The sequence below is a fragment of a genome, unplaced genomic scaffold (genome assembly GCF_019419815.1).
Source record: "Pyrus x bretschneideri cultivar Hongxiangsu unplaced genomic scaffold, Pyrus_bretschneideri_v1 Contig12, whole genome shotgun sequence".
NCBI lineage: Eukaryota > Viridiplantae > Streptophyta > Magnoliopsida > Rosales > Rosaceae > Pyrus > Pyrus x bretschneideri.
In genome coordinates this window covers 4,504,924-4,528,535 of record NW_025999413.1, presented here as the reverse complement: position 1 = coordinate 4,528,535, position 23,612 = coordinate 4,504,924, and the positions used below count along the sequence as shown (strand labels likewise).

General features: G+C 36.1%; 3 protein-coding genes across 7 annotated transcripts; all 3 read right to left on the bottom strand.

The window, feature by feature from the left end:
- Window positions 1-880: 880 nt before the first annotated feature.
- On the bottom strand, window positions 881-8,313 carry LOC103947878. Of its 4 annotated transcripts, none has more exons than XM_048578068.1 (9): window positions 8,040-8,313; window positions 7,466-7,767; window positions 7,176-7,250; window positions 6,331-6,822; window positions 6,026-6,175; window positions 4,169-4,270; window positions 2,508-2,615; window positions 1,921-2,396; window positions 881-1,597 (listed from the first exon to the last, which is right to left on the bottom strand). In XM_048578068.1, exons 2-9 carry the CDS (start codon window positions 7,758-7,760, stop codon window positions 998-1,000), a joined length of 2,298 nt encoding a protein of 765 aa, XP_048434025.1. In that variant the 5' UTR covers window positions 7,761-7,767; window positions 8,040-8,313; the 3' UTR covers window positions 881-997. The 4 variants fall into 4 exon arrangements, with proteins under 4 accessions (XP_048434025.1, XP_048434024.1, XP_048434023.1 ...); XM_048578067.1 differs by having other exon boundaries at window positions 8,100-8,313; XM_048578066.1 differs by having other exon boundaries at window positions 8,073-8,312.
- A 4,742-nt stretch (window positions 8,314-13,055) lies between these two features.
- Window positions 13,056-14,188, bottom strand: LOC125474227 (protein ANTAGONIST OF LIKE HETEROCHROMATIN PROTEIN 1-like). The gene is made up of 3 exons (XM_048577663.1): window positions 13,901-14,188; window positions 13,599-13,824; window positions 13,056-13,522 (listed from the first exon to the last, which is right to left on the bottom strand). The coding sequence occupies exons 1-3, from the start codon at window positions 14,186-14,188 to the stop codon at window positions 13,056-13,058; spliced, it is 981 nt and encodes a 326-aa protein (XP_048433620.1).
- A 2,777-nt stretch (window positions 14,189-16,965) lies between these two features.
- Window positions 16,966-22,043, bottom strand: LOC103947816 (DEAD-box ATP-dependent RNA helicase 42). Of its 2 annotated transcripts, none has more exons than XR_007255966.1 (4): window positions 21,942-22,043; window positions 17,894-21,704; window positions 17,363-17,789; window positions 16,966-17,173 (listed from the first exon to the last, which is right to left on the bottom strand). XR_007255966.1 is itself a non-coding variant. In XM_009358779.2 (4 exons), the coding sequence occupies exon 2, from the start codon at window positions 21,665-21,667 to the stop codon at window positions 18,404-18,406; it is 3,264 nt and encodes a 1,087-aa protein (XP_009357054.2). In that variant the 5' UTR covers window positions 21,668-21,704; window positions 21,942-22,043; the 3' UTR covers window positions 16,966-17,173; window positions 17,363-17,409. The 2 variants fall into 2 exon arrangements, 1 of the variants encoding a protein (XP_009357054.2); XM_009358779.2 differs by having other exon boundaries at window positions 17,363-17,409; window positions 18,404-21,704.
- Between the last annotated feature and the right edge of the window lie 1,569 nt (window positions 22,044-23,612).

Genomic DNA, 23,612 nt, shown 5'->3' with positions numbered 1-23,612 from the left:
ATGCTATATGTTAAATAATAAAGCTATGCTCAATGCAAGTATAATTTTTTATGTGTAAATAAGCATTTATCATATGATATATAATAAATTTACTTAAATTTCCCTAGTCTACCTAGACCCAGTCTAGGCACATAGGAGCTAGGCCTTAACCCGCCACTCGACTAGCACCTATCGCATCATGATTAGGACCACTTGATGTGAGAATCCACCTACGTAAAACTCTTTTGCCTTCACATCCTCACACGCCTCTCACGTGTGACAAATTTTCAAGCCAAAAACGTGGACAACAGAAAATTGGACAGCGCGGAGCACGTGTGGCCGTTGGGCTTCACACGCGAGCCAAAATGTTATAATATCATGAAGAAAGTTGAGGTTCTATCATAAACATGAGAAGTAGTCTTACTTACTGATAAGCTCATACAATGTCACTCCTTCCATTAATGTGGGATTCATTCTAAAACACTTTCTACTTTTGTCGTCAAGGTAGATATCATGTAGTTTTTTCTCATTCTCACTATACTAAGATTTTGATTGTTATGGTTGTTTTCCTTATATCACGCGATGGATTACCATGTCCTCTCGTATTTTAATTGTTATGGCTCGGCAGTGCCTTTACTGCCCTCCTTTTGTATATGCATATATGGCTTAGTTTTGTTAGCCTCTACTTGCTGGGTTATTTTTTTTTTCCTGCTTGAGAAAACATAGTTGTACTTTCCCCCCATTTGGGGGTGCTTCAATGAATTCATTTTATTGACCAAAAAATAGAGCCTATTGCGAGAGCTTGTTTTAGTAACTAACTCAAAATAGTAATTCACTAAAAAAGAAAACAAAAATAGAAATTGAAGTTGGAATTTCTTTTAAGGTCGAAGAACATACATTATTAACCAAAGAAAAACACATACATAATTGGCCAAATAGAATGCGCATACATCATATTCTCCTTACAAGTTTCTTACAAAGTAGCAAACCCAAACCTAACGAAAGATAACATAGGACTTCAAAACAAATTTTTCTGCTTCCTATCAAATATTCCTTGTCCAAAAGTAGAAATGAATAACTCAACAAACAACGGAAATTGCATCCAGATGAAAGAGGCAACTGGAACACTAGCAAGCAAAATGCTTGGAATAAAAATCGTTGATTTCCTATCAAGCATAATGTAAAGGGTGCAAGAAAAGACGATCATCATGGTAACGATAGACAAAAAGAGAGCAAAAAGGCCTATTATCATTTTTGTGGGCAAGGATTTGAGAAAATCATCTTCAAAATAACGTGACGTGAGAATGCCGAGAAACATGATAACTGAAGTTGTTGAAGAAAAAAGCGAGATTGCATCTGAAACTATAAATATGTTTTTAGTTAAGAATGTAGAAAGACCCTTCTTTTCATCATTTTCACCAGGAACTGTGAATGCTGCAGCAAACATCATGGTGATAATGAGAGAACCCACGACTGTACAAGAAGTTGCTATTTCCTTCATTGACTTTTCTGCCTCTTTCCCCATTGCTTTGTGGCTCTCCGTAAATACTTCTCGCGGTGTCATATAATCATCGTTTATAGATTCACAATCATTGGGATCTGTAACACTCTCCACCTCCTGCATTTTCGGCGACAAAGATTTTTAGGGAAGTGACTAGAATTTTTTTTGTTTTTTTTTTTTTGGGAGTATAAAGAACATTTGGTCTTTGAGACACCACATAACCCCAAATCATTAATTAAGCTACATAAGATGATAGTTTAGTATGCAGTTACATGATTATTTCTAAGCGAAGTAAATTATGCATTCTCTTTCTTTCTTTTATATTTGAATAAATAAAATAACAAAATAAGGAAGGGGAGTGGAAGAAAATGAGAGTAAATATATAGTCACAAAAATATGTATAAACTACATATTTCATAAATATAAGCATAGATAGATACCTTGAACCATTGTAGTTCTCTTTGCATTTGCAAAGCTGCACCTCGAATGTGATCAATTTGTGAGAATGAGGTAATACTTGCTACGGTATGTAGCATATTATTGCGATAGTAATCTGTCCGCCCCATTATGCTCTGTGGTCGATTGGATCGATTTGGGCCATATTGATCTCGAAGCAACTCATAGAAGACATATATAAGATTATAAACTTTGTGGTGACGACATTCAACGGCAATTTGGAACAAGCTCTGATGTTTTTCGTTCTCAATTTGCTCTACATGTATAGGATATGACTCATCGTTTAAATCATTTATGCAGAAATGAGTAATATACTCCACATGCCCTCGTTCTACTGCAATACGCAGTGCTGCTTGTAAGGGTACAATTTCACCTCTAGTTTTTTTGGCTTTACACATGAGAGGTAGAAACTGCTGGACCCGTTCATGCATCAATTTCATCTCATATACACGATTGATTCCTAAGTTCATTCAAGAAAACAAATATAAAATTACAATAATTTTAAAATAATATTGACTGCTAATAAAACAATAAAGGAAAAATCAATTAACCATATGAATGTGTGGCCTACCCAAAAGTTTTTGGAGATTCGTCAGTAGCCCTCGGTATAAACCCATTACTGCATTACAAGTCCAATTTGATGGCCGACAAATATTGGTTATTAGATACATACATATACCTACCAAAAACACACACAAGAGGAAGCCACTTCTCTTTTTAGGGAGGAATCTTCCACAATCATCAAGGGCCAAATCTTTAATTTCAAAACATTTAATTTAACATAAATGGGTCATTCTTCGTACTATGTTGGGTTTTTTTTCGTACTCACCTATGTGTATTACTTTGTTCTCTTTTCTTATAAAAATGTTACACTTATAACATTTTTATTTCACATTTGTACCACCTCTTCAATAAAAACCACTTATATTAGTGGTGCCTACTTCTATTGAAGAAGTGGTACAAGTCTACCACATACGTCAAAAAAGCAAAGGTACTGGGTTGTAAACAATGGAGCACATGTGTGAACGTATAATTCATATAAAAAGTGGAACAAAGATGTGAATATATTGCATCAATAGGAATAGATTGTATAACTGTTCAAACAGTTTGAGACTGTATTGGGCTTGGCTCATGTTCGCTTGTCATAGCTTGGCTCATGAGAAAATTAAGTTATGCTTATATGCGTTCGATTAGAAACAAGTCAAGCTTGAACAATGATATGTTCGACTTATAAGAGCTCATATTTTTTACAAGACAACTTGAATTGGGTTCTATTAAAAAAGTTTGTATATCTCCACCATACATTAATTATGGTCTAGTTCCCCTTCCTATAAACCCCTGATACCATATGAGGCGGCATTGTATTTTTAGCCCTCATGTCAAATGTACGCCAGATCAGAAATGCTGGCCCAAGAAGTGCATTTATGGGAGTTCAAACTTGGGTTAGCCGATTGGACGTTCTAAACCTTTGTTCAGTTTCCACTTGACCAACCCCTGGGGGTTAACATGATCGAGATTTTACTTTTGAAGATTTATGTTTGCTTTTTTCTTTTTCTAAATTAGATTGACTATTTTCAGTTTCACTTCTTTTTAATGCAGAGATCGATATCATGTCCCCTCGTCTTCTTGAGTTTTTAAAGAAACTACAGGCGTGCTGATTTGGCCTCTTACTGGTCTCCAATAATCAAAAGAAAAACACGTTTATATGACTATCTCAAAGTATATGTTTGGAAATCTTGTGTTATTCCCTTTTGTAAGAAACTATTATTGGCATTTTAAAAATCTCATTTGGCACTTCTCACAAGTGTATTTTTCTTTCTAAATATAGAAAGTTTGGAGTGCAAATGAAAATTTTAGAGTGTCAATAACAATTTTCGTTGTGTTTATAGATTATTTTATTAAAATGCATTGTCAAGTTGCGAATTTTTGTTACAAGACTGGGCCAACTTAGAATAGTAAATGTTTCAAACCAGCTTGAACTTGTTATCAAGCTTGAGTTTTTTAAGCGCACTCTAGCTCAGCTCGAACAAGAAGAAAGTCTAACTCTAACTTGAGCTCTAAAAAGTTAAATAAACCAATCTCGAGCAGTTTAATATTTGTTTGGCTCGACTTATTTATAACCCTAAGTAGGAAATATGTAATGAGATGTTCATATATTTTTGTAGTCGCATTATCGAACAATTTACTATGGCATTAACAAAAACCAAATTGCATTGCAGACAAGTAAAATACCTGAGAAAAAGAGATGCCTTCGATTCTCTTTTTGGTTTGAGATAGGCCTTAGCTCACTCTGGTCACTTTCGGATGTGGGAGGAAGAGGTTTTATGCGTATACCTATCAAGGTAAGAACACAAGCTCAATCTGAATTCAAAAAAATATTCTTCTGAAGCAAGATTTGTATGTAATTACGTACTCATGCATTACTTCTAATTGAATACTTAAGTAACATGAGTTGTTAATTGTTATCAAATTGTTAATTCATTTTATATATGTGAATGACTAAACAATTTTTAAATTTGATTGATGCTTTATGGATATGACCCTTCGATAATGACTAAAAACATGAACAAAATATTTCTACTGAAAATTTGATATTACCCCTTGAAACTATATTTTCCTCTACTAAAACCCATCTCCTTTTGTTTTTTTGAATAAAGCCCATTGACTAACCTTCAATCAAACAAATTCTTTAATTAAGTTTGACTTTTCAAATTGTGTATTTTTTGAATGCCTAAACTACCCCTATTAATACTTGGATGGGGTTTTTGGATCAGTTACTTGTTATATCCATTTAATTAATTTTATATATTTTACAAAATAATTCATGCCATTCATTGTATATTCAATGTATTAACTTTCAAATTGTTATAACGTGCTAATTGAAAAATAATAATACTAATTTCATAATTTGGAATAGGTAAATTAATTTCAATGTAGGCAAATTAGTATAATATTAATAAGTAGGTAAATTAGTATAATATTAATAAGTAGGTAAATTAATTTAAATGTAGGTAAATTAGTATAATATTTTATAAGTAGGTAAATTAATTTAAATGTTGGTAAATTAGTATAATATTTATATGTAGGTAATTGCATGATTCAAAATGCAGGTTTATTAGTATAATATTTTATAAGTAGGTAAATTAATTTGTATGTAAGTAATTACATAATTCAAACAATATTATTTTTTCCGTACAAGATTGTCTTTCTCTTTTAAATTTGGTAAATTAATTTATATATGTTGCTAATATTTATGATACAAGAAAGGTAAAATATTCATATGGATTTAATTGCTCATCATAATTAGGATGAGTAATAACATTTATTGACCAAATTAGGATTCTATGGCATAAGTTGTAATTGTATTGTAATAGTTGGTCATATATTTGTCTACATGGTAGGCTATTTGAAATTTGGGTTTTATTTGAATGTTTAAATTTAGATGGGTTTTTATTTGGAAAATAGGAGTTTCAAGGGTCTATATCTAAAGAACCCATATTTCTATGATGAAAATCATCATTTACAATGACAAAAAAAAAAAATATATATATATATATATATATTTACAATTGGGTGAATAAGGAAGTGCATCCATAAATGTACATAAGTACCATTCGCAATAGGTTTATGAAATTGGTGCTCTGTTTGGACCCAGTGTTGCACCATAGTTTTATGAAATTTAAGTCGTTGGATAGCTCCGAGAACAAACTTGGTTTAATAACACTGGTGTCAGTAGAATTAACTTGGTTTAAGAGTCTTGATAGGTTGGTTAACAGCAAGTTCTCCTCTTTCAACGAGTTATCTATCATAAGTCTCGGTTTAGGAGTCTTGACAATTTGGTTAATAGCAAGTTCGCCTCTTTCAACTAGTTATCTATCCTAAGTTTCAGTTGGTAATGAGTCTTTGATTCTTTAGCCGGAAAATGTCACTTCATTGGCTTCCTCGGTGAAGTGGAGTATTTTACATAAGTGGACTATTCCTAATAGTGAATCATAAAATTGAACGTATATCATGTTTTTTCTTTTAGAATATTGCAGTTACGTAAAATATGACGATAAAATAAAGGGCAATATTGTAATTTGGACTAACCGTAATAGATCAATTTTTCCCATAAGTTGAGCCGGCATCCACTTAAGAATGCTAAACGGTTACTGGCCAATGTTGCTAAGGGAAGGTTCCCTATGAAGTCGCTAGTCCCGGCCAATTGTGGATAATATTGAATCAACTCCCACGCAATATCTATATATAATAGAAGTGTGAACAAAAGAATATTGTAAGTCTGCAGAAAAAAATTGTAACAAAAAAAAATCACACGGGAAAAGATTGACATTAATAATCGGTCATGTTTGAAAGTCGACCATTATATATTGCAAGTATGCGGAGAAAAATTGTACCAAATCTCTTGAGACGAAAACCGAGAGAAATAAGGTGAGCGCCATTTGTAACGCTTAGTGTTTCGCGTGGAGTGAGGGAATAGAGATAGCGAGCCATTCTTTCCCCTTCTTCCTGCCTCTCAGCGCGGACAACTAGAGACTGCTGATTTGGTAAAATGGTAAGTAATTTGTCATTCTTTTCAATCATGCGTTTGGCTACTTCAACCCTTTCTGGACGTTCTTCTACTAAATAATAAAGAGCTGTATAACCTTTAGAGTCTTGTATTTCCAAGTCTTCCCTTTTCATTAACTCCACCAACTGTTCTATATTGGGCACGCTGCACTTGTTAAACGGCTGGACTGCCTTGTGAAGAGCTGTGCCGTTAGATGAAGTTCTTGCACTTCCCAGCCCGGGATGTTCGCCAAGAAACTTGATCGCATTATCCCAATCTTTAGACTCCACATATTTGATGAAAGTTTTACAGATATTGTTGGCATTGCTCTCACCATGTCCTGCCATGTTTGTCAATTACTAACTTTCCCATACTTGAATGAAAATAATTAAATATAATTTGAAGACAAATGGGAAATTTTACGGTAGATGAAGTAAAAGAGAATGGATAAATAAGGCTGTTAGTAGCAGTCCTACATTTCCACCTAATGGACAAACCAGAATAATTAAAAATACGGGAACGGAAAAGGTTATATGATCTATATAAGAGAGATTGTACCTCTAATCATCGATAGTGTCTTCAACTTAATTAAGCACCTATTACTAGGTGTGGTGTTGGGCCTAAGTTGATATCATTAAATAAAAATTATATCCAAGTCTCAATTTGTTAGGATCAAGGTATATACACATATACCTCCAGTGCGCCCTTCTTCCATTGCCATCCCTATAGTGCGCTCTTCTTCCATTGCTTGACGAATTGGCCTCGAATCTGATAATGAAAATCTTGATGTTTAGATGATAGATGTCATTCAATTCCTAACAAATTCCTATGCGTAAAAATAGTACAAATTCCTATGCATACAAATCTTCTTCCTACATTCGTGAAATGTGAAATCTTTTAAGGGCTTATAAGAGGTTGAGCTACTCCTTATTTTGCTAACTTGTTTTACTGTAGAACCTTAACTTTATTCAGTGTGCAGATACCTATTGTAACTTGTCGTCGACTATATCGATCATATCCTGGTCTCGAAGGTTTTAACAACTCCCATGCTTTATCGGCCCTGGTTTCGTCCTTTATATATTTAAACATTTCATCCCCGCAAGAAATCTGGATTGCATGTAAGGCACTGTCATTCATCGACCTCCAATCCCCTGACTGGTCATGGGTGCCTTCGACAACTCCCCAAAGACCATTGGCCACCAAGGAGCTTTTAACCCGAGAACTCCAACTGTCATAGTTTCTACGATTAAGAACTGCAGGAACAATTGTAGCTGCCATGCTCAATCTGTACATTTATTCAACGAGATCTTATGTTAATGGAGCATAAGTGGAAAGAAAAAACAATCTTTCAGAACCCAATTTTTTTCTCTATATGCAATGAACCAGTTCAACTAACTACTGTAGACCAAAGATTTTCAGCTTTCTAAAGACAGCGTGCCTGAAGGGGAATAAAATAAATGACCTAACTTAAACGCTTTGCACGAGTCCTAGTTGATAACCATTTTGGTTTTAAAAAAATAAATAAAAACAAAAGCTGAGAACCAAATCGCTTCCTACCAAACAAAACAAGATCCAAGAACGAAAACAAACCAAAGTCCAGATCTGACAAGGAAGAACCTGCAATCCAAAATATCAACGATTTTGAAAATATAAGCCTCCAAAATGATTACAAGATTTGGAAGATGAAAAGAAAATGAAATCAAATGAGAAAATTGGAGAGAAATTTAAAGAGACTAGGAAGAATCTCTTTCTGACGTGAGATGAGATACTTGGACAATTACGAAAACAAGTAAGAATCGCATTTTCACATAAGAAAAGGACCAAAGTATAATCCCACCTTTGATGTGTTGTCTTTCTTCTTTTTTTTTTTTTTTTTCTTTTTTTTGGTCTACTTGTAAGACAAGTAAGACTCTATCTTTTCTTTTTTTACAAAATCTAGAGAAAATTATATTCCACGTGAAATTGGTGGTAGATGTTATATATGTACAACCTTCTTGGATACGTTGATAGTGGTGCCTTCTTTGCTATCCCCATCATGTATATGGTTTAGTTTTCTTCTTTTGAGAAAGACACACTTTCATCAATCGTGCATAATTGATAATCGATGAGAAACTTGAACAACTATGAAGACAAGTAAGAATCTCATTCTTACAAAAGAAAAAAAGAAAAAACAAAGTATAAACTTACCTTTGATGTGTTGTCTATTTTTTCTTTGGTCTACTTGTAATACAAGTGAGACCATATCATATCTCTTTTTACAAATTTTAGAGAAAATTATATTTCACGTGAAATTGGTGGTAAATGTTAGATATATACAACCTTCTTGGATACATTTGATAATGGAGCCTTCTTTGCTTTCCCATCATGTATACGGTTTGATTTTCTTCTTTTGAGGAAGACACACTTTCATCAACTGTGCCTGATTGATAACAAATGAGAAAGTTTAACAACTACGAAGACAAGTAAGAATCGCATTCTCACAAAAGAAAAGATCAAGTATAATCTCACATTTGATGTGTTGTCTTTCTTTTCTTGGTTTACTTATCTTGTAAGACTCCTATCTTTTCTCCTTTTACAAATTTCAGAGAAAATTATATTCCACATGAAATCGGTAGTACATGTGATATATGTACAACCTTCTTAGATACATTTGATAGTGGAGTTATTTGTTATATATTTTCAGGCGTACCACTGTGGGCTCAAACCAACAGAAAGATTGTATGATGTTATTGTTTTTTTTTTTTTTAAACAAACGATATTATTATTTACACTAAGGGGGAGGGGGTGGGCTTAGCCTCATAAGTATGATGTTATTGTTAGATTATAAACTTGCGCCACGAGTGGGATGAGCATCTAATCAAGAGATTGTGCCATAGAGAGGTAAAATCTATGCTAAGTTCTTTTTTGTGCCTTGTTAAGCCAAGGACTTTATATTTTCTTTGGGTATGCGAAGTGATAATCACAAACTGATCGACTTTAGTTCAACTTAGTCTGCAATTCTCATATAGATGTAAGAACTTAATGTGTGACAAGTTATATGAAAAGGAAAGACAGAAAGGAAATAAATTAAATGCTTATCAAATGTTTAATCTCTTTTAAAATATTTCAAAATTCCAAGTGAATACACTCATCCAAACGCACTAATAACCTATCATCATAAGCAAGAGCAGGCCGGGCGAGACGGCTTTCAGAGGCTAAACGGTAATTCACCGAGATGATGATGAACCTCCTAATGACCCTGACTTTAAAAACAAAAGGAAACCGCAAGAAGAACACATTAGATCATATCCTGCTCGAACACAAGGCAAACTTTGGAGGAGAATTCATTATCATCACTTTCGGTTGCTCACGATGAGCCAACGGTTATATCATGTTCAACGTTGGGAAGGTGATTAATCTGAAGGAATCTTTACTGTGGGTCAGAACCACAACTTGAGGATCTCCATCATTGCTAGTAGCAGCATTTTGTACATGCATGGCAGCAAAAGACGGTCACCTGACTAGGGGAGCTCCATCAGCTGTTTTATGCTCTTGCTCGTGCTGCACTCTCTTATTCTCTTGGTCCTCGGCGCCTCCATAGTCCTACGCCAAAACGAAACACAATCAGGAATAAAACTAGACTAGATTCAACAAAACGAGAGAGAGAGAGAGAGAGAGAGAGAGAGATGAAATTTGCAAGAATCGATAAGGCGACGTCTAATAGTAGGATTAGGAGTTGATACAGTATAGCTTTCGTAAACTTTAATTGCTATAGCTACGAACTCATTCGAATGGTTCATGATTCCCAGAAAACCACCAACGTTTGGTTGCTATAGCTAAGAATTTTAGTCTCGGTATTCATGGTTTTCGAAAATGAACAACCCCGAAACTCGTCAAATTACACTTTCGTTGTGACTTGTAGATTTTACAATTAGTCACTTGCTTCTCAATTGTTCTACCATTGTAGCAATTAAGTTCATTCTGGAAGGTATAAAAATGTTACAAGTTCATTTCTTAATGTGAAAGAGCACATACTTGATGATTGTAGATTGCATTAAAAAATGGACAAACAAATTGTGTTTTCTTGCTGTTATTGAATTGGCTGTAGTATATGAGGGCAAAGAAAGTGAACTTCTGCCGAAAACACAAGGAAAATTCGTGTCTAAGATGGATCATTTTGTATCTTTTGCAGCGAGTAGTGACGATTTTCAGCCTTGAGGGGCCGTTTGGTACGCAGATGGGACGGAACGAGACAGGACGGGATGGGATGGGACGGGACAGGATGGGACGGAATAGTGGTTCCATGTGATGTTTGGTATGCGCAGGACAGAACAAGAGATTTGTTCCATTTTACTTTTGGTAAGCGCAGGATGGAACGGAACCAAAACATTAAAATGACTAACTTACCCCCGTTCCGTCTGTTGTTTGGTACAATGTTTGGGACAGGACGGAACATTTTTTTTTTCTTCTTCTTCTTGCTACGGCTTATCTATGATATATTTTGTACACTATACTTGGATGTGTTCATATTTCGTACCGTGCATAACAGAAAACAAGAGCCATGTATTTGTGCTTTGTTGCTCATATAATTAATTTAGTGGGATAATGCGTCAATTAATTTTATGTGATCTAAAAAAATAATAGAATGAGAGCATGCCATTGGCTTGGCACTTGGCACATGGCAATGTAGCCACAATATGTATATGGGATGAATTACATATGAAGAGGTTGGCGTGGTAGAACAACCATTGATGCAATGGCTATGTTGGAATCTTTGACACAATCTGCTTTCATCTCTTCGTTATCATATTGAAATGCAAATTGTGTCAAACAATATGTATATTATAAGCTGAGCTATGAGACAATTGGATGTCTATGGCATTGGTTGTCATTCAAGGATGAAAAATATATAAGTTTAATAATATTATCTTACTAAAGCAATAAACATGAAATATCCAGAACTTAAACATGAAATCCCAAATTAAACATTCATCCTAACTTCAGAAAAAAAAAAAAAGATAATGTCTTACTAAACCCCAGAAGTTGATGTAAATCCCCTAATGCTCATATGCCATCTATATACATTTTAATGAAATCTGCCTTGTGAAAGTCATCCAGGGTACACCAAATGCTCATCATATCAGTATCTTTCACTAATTTCATTGAAATTCTCAGCATCTGATCATATGGGAGACCCATGGCCTGAAGCTGACAAGGTAACCTGGCTTTTGCTTCTCTCAAAGTAAAACTTTCACCTAAATTCTTCATTTCAGTAACTGCTTTATCCCAACCTTCACGGATAGCAGCTACAATATTTACATCAGCATCATTCTTATTTCTCTTCCTCTTCATCTTCCTAATAGGTTGAGATGCACTGGATGTACCAATAGAAATAGATGAGGTAGGTGAAGTCAAAGGCATCTCGAATGTCTCATCGCTATCCTCATTTTCCAATCTCATGTTTTTGATTGCATCTGCTGCTGATTCAGCCATACTACTTATGGCTCGGTCTCTCCCAAACATCATACACAAGCGTGGATACAACGGAAATGGCTTATTTGGTTTGTAAGATGCATTAGGATGTTTCTACAATAAGAACCCAAAGAAATCAAAGTTATAACTTTTAAAGCAACTAATTGAAAAAGAATAAGAAACAAAATGTACCTTCATCCACAGCTGAAGTACATCGTCACTATCCACAACAACACATTTTTTTTGGTCATCCCAACCAAATCCAGAGGTATTCATCATGTCATATGCAGAGGAATACTTTTCTTTTAGACGCTTCAGCTTATTTTGTATATGCTTTGGCTCTATATTAATGCCCGGAATCATCTCCCTCATGTTGGTGGCAACCATTACAAATGTACTAGCCTTAAATCTGCCGGTCTCACACCTAACACCATCAACTACCATCTCCTCGAGGATGGTAACCAGTACATCCTAATTATGTGAGGTGGCCCTATAATCTATCAAAGAAGCCATAATATTACATATGAAAAACAAAGAAACATATTGTTAGTGGAGCAAACATGATGCAATTAAGTTAATATCTGCCTACAACTTTTTATAAAGCTAAATTACTTCCTAATGGAAAAAGTAATCCAGTGAACAATATATATGTTTTTTTTTTCAATGTTGTTTTGGGCAGTATTGCAACTCTTTGGTTTTCATATGTAGCATCAGTAGGTGCATCATCAGTAGGTTGAAAGCATCAGTGATGCGGCATAAATAGGTGCAACATCAGTATTAGCTAGTAAGACAACTTACGGCAAGTAAGAAGGGACTAAAACGAAGAAATGAAAAGGCCATCGTAACCAGCGTTTTTTTTTGTCTTTTATATTCATATGCTTGATTCTACAATATGAAGAAATGAAAAGACCATTGCAAAGTTTGCTGCAAGTTATTTTGCTAAATGTTTATTCTCTGTCTTTTACTTTATTGTTAGTATTTTCTTCTTGCGGATAATTTGAGCAATAAAAAACAAACATCTCAATAGTCTTCAAACAATAAAAAACAATTACAGCAATCATCTCAGTAAAATGTCATCAAACAATAAAAGACAATTACAACAACTACCATGTCAACCAATTTTCAAGCTCTCCTTCCTCTCCACTTATCATATATTTCTCTTGCAAGATCATCCCTCCATTGAGTCCATGTCTGGCTTGACTCAACGGTTTCAATGTAGGCTAATATTTTTGGTAAATCTTCCCCTATAGGCAATTCATCAAATGCAAGTCTTGCATTTTCCTCAGGATCAACCGCCATATACATTCTGATAAAATTATGAAGTAAACTACATGCGGCGATCATTCGTCCTTGAATCTTGATTGGATAGTAGGAAGAACTTCGCAAGATAGCCCAACGTCTTTTGAGGAGGCCAAAACATCTCTCAATGACATTCCTAGCACGTGAGTGTTTCATATTAAAATATTCTTCATGATTCCTAGGTGCACGTGAATTGTCTTCCCACTCTTGCAAATGGTATCTAGTGCCTCTATACGGTGCCAGAAAACCCCCACCATTTGTATATTCGGAATCAACCAAATAGTATATACCTATATTAGTTGATTATAAATTTTAGTTGTTGGCCAACAAAGGTAAGGAAGAATATTAGATACTTGTCTATCTTACCGGTTGGGACCTTGAGGCCATTAGCTTTAGTAACAGCGTCACTAAGAACTCTCGAATCAGTAGCTGATCCCTCCCAACCGGATAACACATATACAAATTTGAGGTCATGTGTGCATACACCTAACACATTAGTTGTTATATGACCCTTCCTTGTTCTATATCTTGGTCTATCGACCTCAGGCACAGTGACCTCTATGTATGTTCCATATAGCACTCCTAAACAACCCTAGACAAAAGAAAAACTTATATTAATTACCAACTACAAATATTTTTGTTATTAATGATTTTACTATGATGCTTACCTTAAAGCATTTCCATCTCGATTCCGTGCAATCCTCTGGGATAGGGGTTGGTTTTGCAAACAACACGTCTTGCAAATTGAGCAACGCACACAATACTCTGCGGATATACCGACTAATAGTTTCACCAGACCTAATGAATCTAACTTGCATTAACCTGTTTTTATTGTGGTGGGCTAATATGTTAACAAAAGTAGCTACTTGCTCCTCTATTGTAACATGACCATCATCTACCAACCCACAACGAATTTGTAGTAAATCACATAAAACTGCAAATGCATTCCTATCCATTCGCAGCTCCCACAAATAGTTAGTATCACTCAATCGCGTGATACGATTTATTTCCTCTCTCCTAACGTGAAGTCTAACAAATGACCTCTGCTCTAAACTAGCTCTTTCCCGTTGTCTCCTTTGTTGTTGTCTATACCTCAACAATTGTGCATTCATAGTAAAGACTTGTGCCATTATAATCCAAACGTTCAAAAGAACAAAGAATTGAGTCTCATATTCATCACACATGAATGAATGAAGCATCAACATTAGCAGGATTCAATTCCAAGTGTATGATTAAATGGTAAAACAAAGTGGAGCTTCATATCCTAATTGCAATTCTTAAAGTGCAACATCAACTTTGTCATACACTGAAAATCTGAGTGCAGCATCAGTATTAGCTTGTAATGTAATTAAAGAAGTTTCTAATTTGTGATTACCTAAAAATTAAGTTAATTGTCAGAACAAGCAAACAAATTAGAAGTCACGAAGATGCTTGGATTTCACATATAGATGGGGTTGCAAATTGTAAAATTTTGCTAAATTATCTTTGAGCGGTTTCTTTGCCATTCAAGATTGTGTTATGTTTGTGTTGGTCTCTCTAAAAATTTTTCATTAAACATATTATAAAGAAAATGGATGAAGATGAAACAAAGTCTCGTCTTTCTTTGCATTCTACAATTGCTCATGATAAATTAAGAATTGGATATATCCATGAAATTTCCAAGTTGGAGCTAACCTTGCCCTTTATTGCTAACAAATAGTACCTGCATTTTTACCCCTTTAATATGTTCATGCATTTATGATGCAGATCGGAGTTCACTATAGTGGAAAGTTTTATGAATTTGTAAGCAATTGTTTGTTTACAAATTCGAAAACGATTTATTCACTTAAGTTCCTAATCAGAATAACATAACACATTCACATTAATAAAGAACTTGGAAAATGGTATGAACCTCCAACTGTTTACATCTTCCCATCTTGTGTAAAAATAAACACCACGTATGGGTTCTTCCACTAGATGATATCCATTTTTAGACTTACCACTTCACCCAACAAATGGGTTCCTCCACTAACAGTATAAAAAAAATTTAAATTACAATTAAACTTACTATTTTGTATCTTCATCTCCCACTTCGTGTTCTCTCTTTCTCATGACAAACCAAAAGCACAAACTTCCTAAAATTGGAGTCATTTCACTCCTCCTTGAAACAATTTTTAATTTTTCTATTGCTGCAGTAGAGCAACCTCCCTTATCACAAAACCTCAAAAAAAAAAAAATAAAAAAAAAAATTAGTATAAAATACCCCAACCATTTTTCTCTTCCACCCCTACTCTCCTGTTTCTCTCTCCCCCCAAGAAACTCTAGCTTTTTCCCCGTCCTAGAAATCAAAAACTTCTAAGCCAAGCAATTATCCTCAACAATCATATACATTGATAAGAGGAATCAAAATCGAGCACTACGATTCTTTGTTCAATTAAAATAGTCACTGTGTTTTTTGTTTAACATTTAGAAGGTCAATGTATAGAAAACTAGATATAAAATGACTATATTTTGAGCAGCAATGAACCAACAATGGAAAATCCAACAGAGAACCCAATCCAACAGAGGAAAATCCAAAACATGTAACCCAATCCAATCCAAAAGAACCTAAAGACATCATCATATTTATAGATTTCAACACATAAAAATCAAAACTTGAACATTGAAAAAACGAATCCAGATAGAGAGATACCTCTGAATGCAGTACTGCTCAATAAGAGGAGCGGAAGCAGATAAACAGTGGCAGATCTTTGGTTGCAGATGCAGTATTAGGAAGATTGAAGCACTACCAAATACAAAGAAATCAAAACAAGCAAATCAGAAAAGAATACAAAGAAATTGAAGCACTACAAAATACAAAGAAAGTCAACAAAATTAGGAACTGGGTGTTAATGAAATCGAAACAAGCAAATCAAAAAAGAATAATAATGCCACTTCAAATTTACATCAAAATTAAATAAAGTTAAGATTGGAGGATTTGTAAGAGTATGGGGTTTGGTTTCGACAGTTGTCACATGGATGGTATGGGGTTTAGTTTCAATCAGTCCAAGTGGGTGGGGTTTCCGACTACGAGCCTCCAAAAAGTGGTACGAGGACTAAAAGCTATGTAGATACTCAAAGCAATAGCAAACACCAAACCAAGAGAGAAACAAAAAATACTACAAAATACAAGGAAAGAGAGAAAGAGAGGCTACACAATCACAATCAGATCAAACCTAGAACGGAGATGCAGAGCTGAAGTTCACGGATAAGAGGATGAGGAGGAAGGTTGCGAATGGGAGATGCAGGGATGAAGAAGTTCACAGCGGCAGAGAAGAGAAGATGATAGTTAGGGTTTGTTGTATGATTTAGATGGTGCAAATATTGAAAAAGCTAGGGGGTATTTTTGTCTTAAAATTTTATGATTTTTGTGTTCCACAGGACAGAACGACGGGGGAGGTGGAACGAAAATTGAACCCATTTTCGTTCCATGAGACAGTGCGTTCCACATAATTTAACGCACCAAATATGGGACGTCCGTCCCACTCTATTCCGTTCCATCCCACATACCAAACGCGCCCTTAGGGACCAAAATATGCCGCTAAGTCAGCAAAAAGGCTTTTAACGACGATAAATTTCGTGGCCGGCCACTACTAAAGTCATCTGTCACAGCGACTAAAAACTCGCCGCTAAAAGTTTTATAGGAGATGCCTGCATCGTATCAAACAAGTTTTTTTTTTTTTTTCTAGTCGGAATTTCAAAATCTCCACCGGTATGAACAAGAACGCTGTTTCTTAAAACATTCATATTTATGAATTTTACATTGAACCTTTCACTTTTGAGTAAATTTCGGGTTTCTGCAAAAAATTGTGTAGATATCTTACATGCCAAATATAGTATAAAAGAACACTCCTCAGAACGCAGGTAAACAGTTTGCTGCCATGGAAATTCAAGTTTCAGTCCCGTGATGTCTTCCGCGGCCACTGCATCAAAAACATTGATGTATAAGATGGAACTCCATGAAAGTAAGGATCAAAATTATAATAAGAGAATCCACTACAATATATATTTGACCTTTCCTTTCCAATTATATTATAATTTAATTTTACTCTCAATTGTTTTTTTCTTATAACAATCTAATGATAGCATACTTAACGAGGGGGTTTTCTGACCTTTGGCATGACATTTCCACTGGCTTATGATCCATTGCTAGTTCCAGCTGAAAAGAACAAAAAGGACATCAGTATATCATCAATGTGTTGGTCAACTACCGTGTTCCTTATAAGATCGCCTCCACGAGAAAGACGACAAATTAAACCTGCTAATGAAAATCATGTGAACATAAAAACAAACCAAAATTGAAAATCTTTACTAGAAAGCAAAGGCATAGCCTGCGATTTGAAATTCAGATCATAAAAGGCATTTGCAACAAATAAAACGACCATGACAATCAAAAAGTGAAGTCCAAAAGCGGCAAAACTACAGCAAAGTGCGCAGGGTTAGTTATCTCTGAAAGAACTCAGTAACCCGTTATAGCACCGCAAAAGCAAATCCATTTTATAGGGCAGCTGATCGGCTCCAGCAACTCCCAAACAAAACCTGGATAAGCACCAAGGAAAGAACCCAAATGAATGAATTCACTGGTCCCACAACTCATGGAACGTATAAAAACAACATCCACCAGTAGATTCTAAAGCACATACATCCCTTCAAACTGAAGAATTGCACCACGTTCGCATCTTTTGGACAGCTTCATAAGGGCAGAGACAATATTGAACATGCGAGCATAAGCACATAATGTCCCTCGCACCAGGGGAAATGACAAACAAAAGAAAAGAAAAAAGATCAAAAGCGGGACTGAAAATTGTGCAAAGCAAGACAACAAATCATAACTATGTACATAGTGAATCCAACATGTATCTGACTATTCCAAGTAAAAATAAAACAAGTTCTAAATAACAATCGTTAACCGTAATTAGATTACTGAGATTTCATTTAGAGATTAACAGGGCAGGTTCTCGTACAAGTTGGATATGAAAGATTAGCAGGATAGATAGGACATTTGGAAAGACAAATATTCTATTAATCAGAACAATTCAATATAGAAACTCATTAGGTGATTGCGAAACAATAAACAAAGAACTGAGAGTCAGGTTGAGTTCAGCATAAGCAGATAAAATTATGCATAAAGTAAGTTGGAATCAAGTTCTCACTTATATAACTTGATATCTGCGTTGCTGAGCGCCGCCGGGAAGTGATAATGACTGATTCATGATTTCTTCCAACTTGCGTTTTAGTTCTGATTTACCTCTCTTGACAGATTGTTCAGTAGGACCCTCAATAAACAGGTAAAGCTTGCGATCTCCTGGCCCTGGAACCTTGCCTGGTGGGAAATGTTGACCCCTAATAGTAATGGCAGCTCCAGTCAACTCTGATATAGGGCCCAAAGTTTCCTTGTGGGTAACCTTCCATCGAGCATTCTGGGGAATATCATTTATTTCCAACTCTGCTTCATAGTGCTCGGGCATTGCATCAGCTTGAATCTTTGCTAGGTTATGCTGCAAATTCATGGCAGCTGCAATTGCTGCTGCTCGAGCTGCCCCTTCATGTCCAACAAGATTCAGACCCATCCCAGGAAAAACAGCTGCTGTTCCTAGCAACGTTGCACCACCAAGGACACTGGGAAGAGAAACAGGTAATCCACCATTAGGAAGCAGTTGGGCAGCAGAGACAGGGGTCTGAACTGAAGCCGTACCACCAATAGAGGCAGCAGCAATAGCTGATATTTGAGCAAGGGCAGCCTGCTGTGAAATGTCACCCCCAGCCTTTCTGACACCATCATCTTCATCTTCTGAATCTGACTTGTCATCCTCAAAACCATATTCTTTGGCCTGTGCTTTCTTTGCTGCTTTCCTTGCTTCATCTTCCTCTTCATTAAATTTATAACCACTGCCGCCGTAACCAGTCCCATGGGCCTGCTCTAGTCCCTGCTTTATTTTTGCCATGAAACCATCAGCAAGAGATTTAAGATCATCTGGAACAGCTTGCTCGGAGAGTTCCAATGCTTTGACAAGATCTGGCGCATACTTAGCATCTTCCTCAGAGATGAACGTTATAGCACAACCTTTCTTGCCAGCTCGGCCTGTACGACCAACACGGTGAACATAGTCCTCGTAGTGATCTGGAGTATCAAAGTTGATCACCAGCTCAACCCCTTTAACATCTAACCCTCTAGAAGCAAGACTAGTTGCAATTAACAAATTACACACATCGCTCTTAAAATCAGATATGGTGGATTCACGATCTGTTTGATCTTTGTTCCCATGAAGTGAGAGACAAGGATATCCATGCCTAAGCAGATCCCTAAGCACAGTGTCACACGTTGCATGTGCTTTGGCAAACACCAGAATTTTTCCTCTCTCATACCATTCCCCAAGTATCTCTAATAATCTAACAAACCTTTCATTTTCGGACCTCACTTCAACAAATTGTGTAATGTCCTTGTTTACAACACTCTTACCACCAACCTGTATATGCACAGGTTTGTTTAAGACTTTACGTGCTAAGACTTCAACCTGGTGAGGGAACGTGGCAGAAAACAATAGAGTCTGATGATCTGGCCGAATATTCTGAACAATTCGATTGATTTGAGGTTCAAAACCCAAGTCAAACATTCGATCAGCTTCATCCACAACCAAGTAAGTTACTCTCTGCAGATTTGTTATCCTCCCTCCGTTTGTACAAAGTATGTCAATCATCCTACCGGGGGTACAGACAACAATTGCAGCACCCCGCTTCAACTCCCCAATCTGTTGGGCAATACCAGAACCTCCATATACAGGCACACACCTGAGACCCAGTGTCTTGGCAAACTTGTTTATAACACTGTGAATCTGCTGAACAAGCTCCCTCGTTGGTGCCATTATAAGGCCAATAGGCCCATCTCCAGCTACCACAGGTGGCTGATCCTTGATATGCCTCAGCATTGGCAGCACATATGCAAGGGTTTTGCCTGAGCCAGTTTTTGCAATGCCAATGCAGTCTCGTCCACTCATAATTATAGGCACTGCCTGAGCCTGAATTGGCATTGGCTTTTCATAGTCGAGCTTCTTTATCATTTCCAAGATTTTATTTGTAAGTCCAGTTTGGTGCCAGGTCTTAATGGGCTTTGGGACATCCTTACCATGTATCTTCAATTCCAATTGTTTTCGGTATGCACCCACATCTTCTGGGGTCATTTTTGAGACCTCCTTCACCTCAATGTAGAAATTTTTCCTGAATGGTTCATAATCTATCTTTGAGTGATCCACTAGAGAAAGTTTATCCACTTTTGTCTTTGTCACCCTTTTTGTGAACTCATCATCGTCTTCGTCTTCTAAGGGATCGCCATCATTCTCAAAGTCCCCATAATCCGAATCAGAATCCTCCCCAGGAATTATTCTGCCCAAAGATTTGTTTGAACCTTTTTCACCAGCAACTACTGGTTGATCTGCAGCATTGGCCAGCTTCTCAACTTGAGGCAGCACTGTAGAATTCATAAAAGCATCTAATGGATCAATTTCATCATCCTGCAAAGCAGGTGCAGCTGTTTCATTCTCAGAATGAACCTCCATGACGGCTCCATCCTCTTTGTCAGTGAGATAGGCTTCTCCATCAACGTCCATACCGGTCTCTTCTTCATCATCAGATTCTCCCTCAAGTGTCCAGGTCTTTTTAGACTTGTGTTTATCAACATCCCCTTCCACGTGCTTCTCTCCCTCAGCTTCTTTCTCCTTTCTTCTTAACTCCTGCCACTCCTGAACTCTCCTCCTCCGCTTTTCCATTTCCTCATCTAATTTCCTCTGCTCATCCTCTAAATCCTCCTCCACCACCTCAGAGATCGGATTCTTCTCTTTCCTAACTGAATCATCTTCATCACTCTTCTTTACCGGGCTCTCAACTTGACCATCCCTATGTCTATCTGACCTGCTGTTACTCCTTTCCCTCACTCTCTCCGCATTCTCCTTGTCATCTTTCCTACGCCGTTTCCTATCACTCTCCCTAACATCCTCCTCCTCCTCCTCCTCCTCATCTACATCATCACTCCGCACCCTTCTCTTTCGATCTCTGTCCCTTTCCTTCTCTCTAGCCCTCTCTCTTTTCCCCCTCTCTTTGTCTTTCTCCCTCTCCATCTCTTTATCTCTAGTCCTCCTATGACTACCGCTCTCCCTATCTCCTCGATGCCGCTTCTCTACCTCATACCTCTCGTCCTCAGAATCACAAAACTTGTCTCTCGTGGAACGACTAGAATCACAATCTCTCTCATCTCTATCTAACTTGTCTCTCGCGGAACGACTAGAATCACCATCTCTCTTAAAATCTCTATCTTTTCCCCTATGTCTCCTCTCTCCATTCTTCTCCTTTTCGCCATCTCGATGACCGCTAATCCTTTTCGATTCTCGCTCCTTCCTAGGTTTATGTTTGACCCCCTCTACCATTGCTTCCAGTTCCTTGTATAACAACAACAACACTTCTCTGCAATTGAGTCAACAAAACCCACAAAAAATAACTCAATTTTCCGACTTTGTACAATTCAGACCAACATAATCGACGGGAAACCAATTCAGACCGGGAAACCAATTCAGATCGGGACCCAATTCAAACAAGGAAGACACTAAAAGCAGACCCTAAATGCAAACCGAATTCGAGAAAACAGATTCGTATAATATTTTTCAAAATTTAAGAAAACTCGATGCAGAAAAGATTGATTACCTGGTTGATACAGAAAAGCTCGCGAAAGGGGGAAGTCGCAGAGTTAGGGCAGACTGATTTCTTTGCCTCCAATTAATTGAATTTGATCAAAATTGGGCTAATGCTCGGTCGGTCGGTTATTTTGTTGGGTTTCTTAATTGGGCCGGTTTTGGATAAAAACATATTAATGGACTCACTGTCCTATTTCCTCAAAGTTCCTCTTTTTTTAGTTTTATTTTTATCAACTCTTATGAGCCTCATTTTCAGGTAATTATTTTCAGTTTTTAAATTTAAAAATAAAAATAAAAAACTGAAAAACTACTTTTTTAAGTTTTCAAAATTTGGCATTAAGCTTTCGCTTTTTGGTTTTCAACTTTCATGTTAGCAGTTACCAAATAAAATTTCAATTTTTAGTTTTCAAATAACTAAAATTGAAAACGAAATGGTTACCTAATGACTCACTAGTTTCTTATGTAAAGTTGGTTTTTTTACCATCGTAGAAAGAAGAATTTGAACTTGGACTTCTTTTTTTATACAATGATTCTACATTTAAAGGGATCAAGTTAGACCACACAATGAGTGATCAACCACTTATTAGGCATCGAACTCAATACAAGTATAATACGTCAACGCTATTCATGTGAGTTGAACTTTGAGACCTCTCACTTATAAGTCAACATGAATATCACTATGCCGTATTACTAGTTAATAAGCAAACTTCTTTTAACATTAAGAATAAATTACCCAAATGGAGCAAATCAATAAATTAAAAAAATGTTTATATGGTAAGTTAAACAAGACATATCACAAATGTAGGAAAACAGTTTATTTGAATAAATTATTGCACTTTAATCAGATGATAAGCGAAAAACTAATTTTTTGTGTTCATTGCGGAAAATTTTTCCATCTTACAAACTATTAAATGCTACGAGAATTTGATCGATTGGATTAGTTAGGAGTTTGCTTTTATTATCGAGACCATCCAATGCTTGTAGGATTTAACGCTACATAGCACCAAAAGTAGAAGCCCTTGCGACAATGCTTGATAAACTGTTATGGAACATTAGATTCTAAAACTCCAGAATATAGAAGGAAAGACCAATGTTTGTCATAATTAAACAAAGATGGATTATATACTTAGCTTGTACAAGAAAATTGAAAGGCTGGCGTGCTCGTTGTGAAAGAATTGAAGTTTTTCCCCTACTTTTTATGCGCGAAGTGTGAGATCTAACAATGTATTTTGTTTGACAATGTAATGTTCTTATCTATCTTCTAAACTACTTTAATTTAAAGAGAAGTAGATTCCAATAGGATGCAATGAGCGGGCACACTGACCAGACTAACTGGTCTAATTCAAGTCTTCCTCAAATTAATAATTAATACCAAGCAGTGAAAAGATAATGAAATTGGAGTCAACATAGAGATCTAGAGAGAGTACATGTTTGCCAATTGAAAATTGAAAAATTTGCATCTGAGATTTCACAATGCTCTTGCAAACTAAAAAGAAATACAAGAAATAGTAGTTGTATAAACTAATGCAATGAATTGAAGAGTTTAACACTGGCAAGGTGTAAATACTATTACTGCATGCACTGAAACAAAAAGAACAAAAGTTAATTCTCAAGCAAACCGTTCAACTTCACCATCTCGGGTTTGTTTTTAGTTCGGACTGCTAGGTTGTCGTGCTTTTTA